Source organism: Phytophthora infestans, genomic scaffold (genome assembly GCF_000142945.1).
Source record: "Phytophthora infestans T30-4 supercont1.27 genomic scaffold, whole genome shotgun sequence".
Taxonomy (NCBI): Eukaryota; Oomycota; class Peronosporomycetes; order Peronosporales; family Peronosporaceae; genus Phytophthora; species Phytophthora infestans.
In genome coordinates, this window is record NW_003303732.1 from 1,801,400 (window position 1) to 1,812,231 (window position 10,832).

Consider the following 10,832-nt stretch of genomic DNA (forward strand, 5'->3'; position numbering starts at 1 on the left):
GCGATATCCTGCGGAAATTATCGAAATGACGTTGGGCTCTATTTTTATCTTTCGTTTAATAATGGAGCTCTCGTAGAATGAGGATTCGCCTCCCATCATTTTGGTCCGAACAAAATCTGTATTACTTAAGTATTGGCTAAAGATTGCTTGCTTGCAGCGATTTTCAGTCTTGGTTGCTCGTAGTAGTGCGTTTCACGGCCATCATTCTATTTAATTTTTATTTCGTATTGAGCTAAGCCACATCCCGTTTTGTGTGGAAATGGTTACTACGGAGTATATCGTACTGATAGTTGATGCGGATCTTTAAGCGATAGAACTCCTGAAAAGCTGACAAAACAATCCCAAATTAATACTTCTTTATTATCAGGGCCATAACATTTATGGTGATTTCAGATGCTCAAAATTTTCCAGTACGTATTTAAGCACTTGCTTTCATCGTGCGAAACGTGTCAGCTTGCTCATCATAGCAACAAAATTATAATTTTTAATGTAATCGAAGATTATTATTCAGAACCATTCTCGAACAGTACAACTAGAGAATAATTAGGGATAACTTGGTTCTAACGATGTCTAAATTTGAACTCAATGCTCGAGTATATAAGCGTGTACTATCGTTTCATATTTTTGGGCAACGTTAAACGAATCGAGAGTAGAGCTATAGCTTGTTCGAGGAAGTAAAGTTGGGCTTAATGATAGAGTACAAAGTATGCATTTTTTGTCGGCTTCGTGCTAGACGTAATCGCTCTCGCCTTGTCTACTATTGGTTTAGACCTAGATTGTATATTGCTTCTAAATCGAGAGTCGCTTGCCTTACATTGTGCGTTCTCGGAGGAAATATTTCTGTCCTAAGCTTGTATCATTATTATTCTCGGTTTTATTAGTGCCTACTCAGCCGCGTGGATTCAGCACTAAGCTCACTGTAAGCCGCGCATTCACGTGAGAGATTCCATTTTTGAAGACATTTTTTGGGACAGTGCAACAGTTATGGTGCCGGTTTTAGGTACGTTCTAGTACATTTCGCTGACAAACCAGAGAATTGGGAGATTTTTGATATTTAGATTAGGAATGTGCTTTTGAAAAAAATGACTTTATGGGATCAGTGCGCTCTTTTATGAATTCTATTTTTAAAATTAAATAGTAGAAAAAGTCCAACCGAATATAAAAATATTGAACTACAGTATATTTTTTTAAAATTTCCTGCTGAAATTAATTAGCTAATTAATTTTACCTGGTAGGATAGTAAACCTCAAATCATCGATTCGAAATGATGCTTTTATAAGGCCGTTCATTTCATATTTTTATGCGTTAAAATTAAGGAACGCGTCAAAGATGGGCCGAATTAATCCCTATTGGGCTGCTCAAACTACTTAACCGTAGCATACCAGGAATATGGCGATGTAGTAGTTATTAAATGCCCATCGTCTCAAGAAAATGATCTAGGAAGCAAGCTCTATTCCTTCCGACACATAACCGATTCCTGGTAGTGCTTCAGAAATGAAGTACGTCCAGACCAAAATGCTTTAAGTTCGCCAAGATAAATGTGAGTCGTACAACACGCAAAAGTATACATTGCTTAAGCTAGACAGCTTACAAAAAGAACGGTTTGCATCACATCATCACAGGTATCAAACTACGATATAGTTTTGCCCTAATAGTCCATAACATAAAATCTCCGACCTCCGACAACCTCCGACCGTAACAAAAGCAGTCTATAATTGTGTTCAAGATATGTATTTGTGTACTAGTTGTGTAAGAAGCTTAGGGAATCAGATTTTGAGATAGGCGAGGCCAGAAATATGTTTGTAGCGAGTTTGTAGCCGCAATCGTAGGCTCTGAAACGGCCTGTGGCTTAAGAAAATGACAATTTACTGGCTATGCATTTTTCAAGCCCGGATGGGTGCTCACTCTACTCTGCAAGAAGCGAAGTGAGGCCCCGGGTCAGAAATTGGAGTCCACTAATTGAAGCAGATCATTCCTTTCTACGGCACCTTTTACAGTAATTACTATTAGCAACGACTGGCTACGTGGGTAAACCCTTATCAGTAAGGTTGTATCTAAACGGTTCGCATGTGAACCCGCAAAAGTAAACAAAGTTTCATTCTTGTTTTGTCCCAACCGCTAGCCAACCGCTACTACTTTATCATCGGTCCGCTAAATTGATTATCTGCGTGTTCGTAAATTTCGTGTATGTACGATATGTGGCCACCTCTGCTGTCTATGCAATGTGTGCTTGCTTGTGTTGAGGTTAACATTGCTGTTCTGAAAGGAGGTTAAGCTTTGTGTTTGACGCAGCACTCATATGAGTATTTCGTGTACTCTGTAACGAGGTTAATTTTGCTGTTCCACATCGAGGTTAAGCTTAGTGCTCAATACGGTGCTACCAATGCATAAGTTTAGGCAATGCTTTTTAAGCATGTAATACACTCAGTATTAGCTCTTATTGCTTACTCTGCGTTACCTTCTGCGTCGATGAGTGAGTTGTCCTCCATAGCCTCGTCCTCGAAGAAGCGCTTGCGAGCAAGAAGGCGGCGCTCCCTTTCGAAAGCAACAACTTCATACTTGTGGATGTGCTCCCTCGTCTCCCACGTCGGCTGCCAGTCTACGATGTAGTACGTCTGCCGCTTTTCGCGCTTCCACGTCGTAGCCTTGCGTACGTGGTGCTTCTTCTCGCCGCCTACATGATCGTCGTGATCTTCAGACGGAGGAGGCTCGACAAGCCATTCGGGAACATCGTCAAGGCCAGCCCGTCGCTTCTTCCGCTCCTGCATGGCTTCGTAGGCGACTTGGATGGCTTCGCGAAGAAGGCTTGCCGATGCGACAATCGTGTTCAAGGTAAGTTGGAGGTGGCGAACCGCCTCATCATGAGAAGTCGGACTGTAAGTTAGGGTGTAAATTGCAGAATAATTTCAAGGTTGAGCAAATCGATAGGAAACGACTGGACAAGACAAGTAGCGTGTTATTACTGGATGTAAACTAACGCTATGACTTTATTCGTATGCAAAGGTGCAGGGTCGGTGATGCGTCCCGGAGCGTGACGTTGGTCGTAGCTACGGATATGATCGTTGAGAATGCCGCTCTAGTGGAGCTTGCGCATGGACTTCAAGACATTTTGGGCTCCACGAGCGGTGATCTTGTGCTCTTGAAGGAAAGGTAGCGGCTTTCCCTCAGCTTGTATCCCTAAGACCAGCACGCACTTCATCGCGATACGTTGGTGATTTTTCGTTCAGCTTGAAACCTTCGGGGAGGAACAGCTTCATGAACGTCACGATCATCTTGAATGTAGACCTTGTGTGCTTTGTAGCCGCGTCTGTCGAGTGCCACATTCGAGGTTATTGCGCGAGCCAGGAGTACCATGCGTCTTTGAAGCTCGTAGCTGCAGAGATACGTCTTCACTTTACTGTCTGCGTATTGCTGACTGCTCCCTCACTTGTGTTGCCTCCTGATTCTGCTCGTTCGCGCTTGTTGTATATCTTAGACGCCATGGTAGACCGTCGGGCGTCAAGCGTTTGGTTGACTTGGATTAACTGCTCAATCAAAGCCGATTGCTGACGAAATACTGGGTACTTCGTTATGTCTTCTGAAGGAATTGAAGGGGTTAACGTGTTGGGTTTCCCATCCGGGCTTGTGTTGCTGGACAAGTGAGACGACCATGCAAGAAGCTCATTCACGGATGCCCCTTTCGCGATCGCACAAGCCTCGACACGCTGGGCCGCTATGGCGACCGACTTCACGCCTTTCAAGGATGGATAGTGGCGCAAAACGTATGCCATGAGGGTATCAGCGACGCGTGCGTTTATGTTGTAAGCCTTCACATCTAGTCTAGTCGAGGCACCAAGCAGCACAGAGGCGACAGCTCGGATCTTCGCTTGCGTCTCAGAGTCGAAGAAGTCCAAGGCTAGTAGTGGTACCGGTTTCGCAGGGTCGTGGCCACTCAGTACTCGGGCACCTTTGTGATCTTCGGCTGGAGTGTTGAAGACGTATGCGAATGCCTTGTTGGTCGACGTTATATTCCACACGCCTCTATCGAAGATCCATTGGACGGGCATACCTGACCCGTTCGTGTGCTGCGCTCCTCCATGTCGAAAGGAATGCGAAGCCAGGCTATCGCTCACACCTGTCTTACCCATGACTCGCCCGAGAGCGCGATTCACGTAGCTGTGGATATCCGGCGAGGCGTCGACCGGATTCGGCTGTCCACCAGACTTCGGTGCGTCTTAAGAATGGTCGCTCAAGTTAATCAGAGGTGCAGCTGGCGTCTGAGGTGGTAGGGAGTGTCCCTGCTGTTCTGAAAGCTGGTTGAGAAGTGCCGCTGTTAGTGACGAGTGCGTGATAAGCGCAAGGGCAACGGCAAGCAACGGACACGTGGTAAAGTCGGAGTCTCGGAAGAGTGACTAGCCTTGCAACTCGGAAGTCTTGACCGGATGAGCCGAACGAAAAATATATCACCGGAACCAATCGTCAGATTGGTTTCGCGGAGAAGGGTCAGGTCCGATGCACGCCCGAAGAGGTACCAGAGTAAGCATAAGGGGGCCGCATCTTGGTAGTCGCTGGCGCAAGTTGCAGTTGAATACAAGTATTCGGTCATCTGCTTAAAAGCTTTCTTCGTGCATACTGGGGCCTCGTTAACAAACGTTCCTGTCTCGCGTTTCATGCAGTAGTGCTCCAACACTTGGCCTTTCTTGAGCATATTATTTCAACTGCGACACGATGCTGGGGAAAATGGTCGAGCAACCAGTTCTTTGCCTGTCGGTAGTACTGCTTCACCGAGTGTCGAGCTAGAAGCTGCACCTTGCGGTCTTTCTTGAAGGCGAGATACTTGCCAAATTTGTCCACCACACCTTCGAGAACCAGGGCGACCGTATCGCGGCTCATAGACGCTTCCAAGTATTCCCACGTCACATCTTTTTTTAGAAACGCTAGAAACGAGCGTGCTGTGCTTTCTTGGGCGCGCTTCATGTTGGAGGGCGCAAGATCGTCGAGGCTCATACTGAGTCGGAGATGTCGGAGCTTTCACGTCATTCGATAAATATGTAAATGATTTACAGTTTGTAAAAGGATATCAATAACTGGACGCTCCCTCCGACCCGATATGTCGGAGCCAACTCCAACGAGGGCCAACCTAAACCTTACCATTTGGATTGGCCAAATCATTTTGTCAAGACCGTACGATTGGTTGTCTAATAAATAAAAACGGATGTTTGGTGATTAATACAAATACTAAAATTTAGTAGGTTCGGAGAATTGATGATATTCATCCATACCGGTAGTGAAAAGGAAAGCAAGTGGCTAGCGTCTGCAATTAAAGGCGCAATAATTATATGTTACGCGAGCTAAACGACCAGCATCAACCGGACGATCTTTTTTCTCTTCAAATTCACAATTATTACCCGTCATGATACGCTTCCGTTATATCAATCACCGGTGACGGCGTGGGTACCGCCCCCGGTGACTGCCTGGTTACCTTTTCCATTCTTGTTAAGTGAGCTAAGCGTCCAGCATCGACTGGGAGCTAACGATCTGACATTTCAAATACACAGGTCTTAGCGGGCACTTTACAAGCCAAATTCTACCCCCCTTCATGTTACGCGAGCTAAAAGTCCGGCTTCTTGTCCAACCCTCGAGATCGCTGATCGAAGATTGTACTGATTTAGCGAAATTATTACAGGACTGGTTTCTCCGCACATGTTGTATTACTCTACCGAATTGAGCATTTACGCAACCGGCCCAATCATCTAGTAGTCCTAATTCTGAAAATATGTAGGTACAAGTCTCTGGTAGCACTTAACAATTTTATTTACATAAGCTCATACTAACGGATGCGCCCGAATAAAAGCCCCCTTCCGAATAGTGTCCTGTGGGGTGCTACATGCCTGCACTATTAAATGCAAGCCTCTCCCGAATAGAGTCCTTTTACAAGCTACCAAACCTGTATTACAAACTTACTGACCATTCATTATACAGAGAGGAACAATTTTTGGCAACAGGCCGAACGTTGCCCCCACTTTTGGTCTGGAAAGGAACATATTCACCGTCTTTTAAAAACAAAGTCAGGGCCACTTGTTGTGGCACACCAACCCCGAGCTTGGGCTAATAGCGAGCTGCTCAAGAAGTGGATTGATGTGGCTATCCCATTTGTGGTGCACAATGAACGTAAATGCTTGGTTTGGGACAGCATGGGAGCCCACATATCGTTAGTATATATGTTAGTATATATGAGTTCTCCGGTCCTAAATTTTTTTTAACAGAGTGTTTTTAAAAAAAAAACTCGTGTGTTTGATTGTTCCATATCCAGTTTTATACGTATATGATTAGATAAAAATGCATCATTAGACGATTTGTATGCCAAGCTAATTGGCTGTTTTCGAAACGATTATGAATCAGATTGCTTTTCGAAGCTCCTTCTTCAGGATATTTAAAGTTTGATTTTGATTAGATTTGATGATGCTGCGAACAAAACTTCAGCCTCCACAAAGTGATCATTTAAATGTTCGATATTGACGCTTTTGCGCCTTGCCAAAAAAAATGGGAGTAGTACTGAAACTCGCTCTGTTTACATTTATTCGACAGAGTTAAAGTTATCGCAAGTTAAATGAACGGGTCATTCTTTAGCGGACCGGTAAAGTAGGATGTTTTCATTAAAAAAAAAGTCAAGAGCTTCCCCGTGTGCAACACGGCATTGTTAGTTCTTCTTACGTCGCCACATATTCTTTCGCAAATTTTTCCAGCGCCAAAATGAAGACCACACACCGTTAGAGTGAGCAATCACTGAATCGTGCGGGGGGAAATGCAGTGCGCGAATTTTAAGCGCCATCAGCACTAAGCGATTAAGCATGCTGGGGATGCAAAGACACGTTACACAGGTAATTGCAAAGCGAGTGGGTAGCAAGAAGGTGGCCTGACATGGCAGTCTATGTTACTAATGTGACAGAGGAAACTACTTCGAGCTCTCGCCTGTTATGGACGCTGGTAAACTAATCTGAGAATGCTAATGTCAAACTTCGAGCAGCCGCGGAACTAACATATGGGCCTTTGATAAGAGTGGAATGACTGACAATAAGAGTTAAATATAATCACACTTTTATACAGGTACGTGTAACCGATTCAGTGTACTTGTACTTTATTAGCTAATCTACAGGCATGTAATGGCTTGCTTTTGAAACTAAATAATGTGCCTATCTGATAATTGGTGACATTAGGGGAACAAACACATCTACTACTTAATACAAGTATTCATCATATTAGCAACTTTTTTTAAATATCTAGAGATCAGTATCCCGAATATTTGGAGTAGTTTTACCCGATACTTACTTACCTTCATGTTACTGTCATCCTCTGATGAGGCCAATCTCGACAATTGCGGACCCGGGCTCAGGCGCGCGGGGAATTCGCATTTTTTTAATCGCGTAAAACGTTTTCCGGTCTTGTTGAAACGGTGGAATTTTAACCTTTAAGATCTAGGTCGAAAGCGTAATGGTAGTTTGGGTACAATCCTACTCGTACGCGTGATTCTCGATAGTTTATAAGTGGCTTTGTACTGAATATCATGCGAAGCATAGAAACAAACCATTCCTATACTTGAAGATTTGATACTCAGGTTTGCCATGTTTGCAAGGCAAATTGAATCTACGACTAAGGAGAGAATACTTGCTCAAACTAACTGCTTCTGGCCTCGTTTGAATATATTATGGTTCGGCTTTTCGTTCATGCAAGTTCATCGCTAACAACATGTCAAAGTTGCAGGATGACAAACTCTTCACGCGCACAGAGCTGTCAGCTTTTAAATTCTGAGGCAAATATTTCTTGGTGCCGGTATAGTATTTATATAAAAAGGCTGTAAGTAGAACGACGGAAAAGTTTGTCTTCCTGCAACTTTATGCTAATCTACAAAAAGTTGCGCAACCAACCAGTCATAAGCAACTTACCGTAACATGTCAGCACTTCGAAGAACTGTGTTACTGTAGGGGCAAAATTAGGGGCAATGGATTTTTTTTTATTAATTTAAACTAAGCGAAGTTGCGCCACCAGCGGTGTTTGTCATTTTAGCAGCTACATCCTGCATCATCATGCAAAGATAACTAACGTCGTGCAGCCACCATGCTAGTCACGAAACGCCAGTAGCTTTATATAAGCAGTAAGGTGCTCGTCAACTCGCCGACAAAGCACCCGCGACCCGGTCCCAAGGAAATGCATAACATTGTATCTCCTGTAAGGAGCTCGTCAAAGACTACACAGTGTCTTAAACTCCATTACCTGTACATGTAATTCGCGTTACTCACAGCATCTTTTGACAAGCGCCGTGTGGTCGGGAGCCGAGCTCGTCATGAAACTCAAGAGCAGGTACAAGTACAATTTCAGCAGGGCGCAGCAATCAACTGCTCTTCGAGATAGCGAATAAAAAATATCAGCCCCCCCCCATGCTCCTTGAGTCTTTTAACAACTGATAGTAAAATTCAAGCAACACTGCAGCTAGAACCCGTAAATTACGATCACTGCACTTTTCAACTGCTACTGAAATCACATGATGCTTGTGCTGGACTTGACACTCTGAAAATGATTGCGCTGGGTTCGACGACACCTTACGAAGATGTGATGCGTGGATCCTTCGCGGTCTTAAATCTTTTTAGCAATATGTTGAGCCCCTCGGTGTACTTCTTCCGATCCGCCTTAGTGAGACCATTGAAGTAGGTAATGTCCTTCCCGAGTGCGATTCTTGAAACGTCAACGTCAATTTTTCTCAAGAGGGATATTACTGATACCCCTTTCTTCGGACACGGGACTAGGCGCGTGGTGAGTCCTTAGAAGACGCTGGTCGACTTGATTTGGGCCTGTGAGAGCCGCGCTGGTAGCCACAAAGGTAGCTGCGATCACAACGAAAAAGGAAGAAATACGCATAAAAAAAGTGGCCGGAGATTGGGAGATGGCGCGTAAATTGCGGAGTGAGATAGAATTAAATACCAGCTGCCATTGGTCGTTATCGTCAGAAATTTTACGAACTCTTGGTAATTCTGGATGTTTCGCTTGGACGAACTCGCGACAAATATCGTACCGTAAACTCATAACGAGACATGAAACTGGCCACGTGTTCACCCGACTATGTCTACGAATATTTTATACGGAATTAGCCAGCGTATAAACCGATCTTTGAGTCGTTTTTTTTAAATTAATTAACGCTGCCTTTTTTGCTGTAGAACTTAATGCGAGTTATCTTTTAAAGCTTACATTACGGAATGTCTTAGGTTTCGCTATTCATAACAGCAGCACGTCACAACGACAACACATGTGCAATGGACTTAGTGTTGTACAGGATTTTCGCAAAGTGTTGAGTACCGTAGCATAATCGTTTAGTCCCTGGTACAATCACTGTCGCATTTTCTCGAAATTGAGAGTATGCGTTCGAGGCTTGTAGTCGTCGAGTGTCAAGAAGAAAGGAAATCCGAAAGTGAGTTTATTGAGTTAGTTGTTCTTGTCTTGCTTTGCTAGCTCCTTTCTACTTTCCTCCGTAGTCCTCCTAATCACATGTAAATCCATACACAAAATATACATTTTCGTCGGCAACGCCTATACTCGTCATAAGTGTTGGCGACGAAAATCACTTGAGTTTCGTATGTGGACTGGATATGCACAAATCCGACCCTGGCATTAATCATGCCAATCATTTGGGATCATCCAATCAGATAGATCCATTCGACCCACTTCAACTTATTACCCCTCAGGGCACACGCTTGCCACGCACCAACCACGTGCTCCAGGCGCGTGCCTAGAAGTAGGAACCCATGCGAAGTGACGGCGAAGTGCAATCACAACACCCCCACTCAATTCGACGTCTCGAGCTTGACGACCAAATTGCTCTTCATCATCAAGTAGCGTATCGTCTTCGACGACAGACCTTTGGTAAGGAAGTCCGCGAGCTGGTTCTTGGTTTCCATATACTCCAGCTCAACTTCACCACTCATAACTTTTTCACGAATAAAGTGGTAGCGAATGTCGATGTGCTTGGTACGAGCTTGATAACCGACGTTCTTCGCCAACGCCATAGCACCTTGGTTGTCCTCGTAGATCTCCGTAGCCCCCACTTGTTTAGCACCAATGTCCTTGAGTAGTAGACGCATCCACACCACTTCCTTGATGCAGTCACTTAGTGACATGTACTCGGCGTCAGTCGAGATTTGGGCGACGGTCTTCGAAAACGTAGAGCGCCAAACCATAGCTGCCCCGCACATCATTAGCATTGTCTCGCTAACCGAACGTCTGTCATCGCGGCTGCCAGCCCAGTCTGCATCCAATTAGGCGACGAGCTCCGTTCCTTGCGAACCGTCGTACACGATGCCCACGTCCTTGGTCTTCAACAGATAGAGCACCACCTTGATTCCAGCATCCCAGTGCTTCTCACCAGGGTTCTCCAGAAAGCGACTCAACTTGGCAACAGCAACCGAAATGTCAGGTCGTGTGCCACACGCCAGGTACATGATGCTACCAATGAGCGATCGGTACGGCTTCAGCTTCATCTTAGCCTTGTCTTCATCGGTCTCCGGTCCGTCCTCCTTAGTCAAGTGTAGACTTGGGTCTAGTGGCATCAGGCTTGGCTTCGCGATTTCTTGACCGAGCTGCTTGATGATCGACTCGGTGGTGTATGCGCGTTGTGAGATGCCAAGCTTCTTGCCATCGATGTAGTAGTCGATCTCGATACCGAATATGAAACGGGCGGGTCCTAGATCCTTGATCTTGAACTTCTCGGCGATGCCAGCCTTTACCGACGCGACGATGGCCTTGTCTCATGATGCAATCAGCAGGTCGTCCATGTAAAGACACACGATGCACTCATCACCACCTGC

The 10,832-nt window shown here is 45.0% G+C and overlaps 1 protein-coding gene across 1 annotated transcript; it reads right to left on the reverse strand.

Annotated features, from left to right (window-relative positions):
• Nucleotides 1-8,724: 8,724 nt before the first annotated feature.
• Nucleotides 8,725-8,892, reverse strand: PITG_22983 (uncharacterized protein; the record flags this gene model as incomplete). Its single annotated transcript, XM_002900177.1, has 1 exon — nt 8,725-8,892. One exon carries the CDS (start codon nt 8,890-8,892, stop codon nt 8,725-8,727), a length of 168 nt encoding a protein of 55 aa, XP_002900223.1.
• Nucleotides 8,893-10,832: the final 1,940 nt, after the last annotated feature.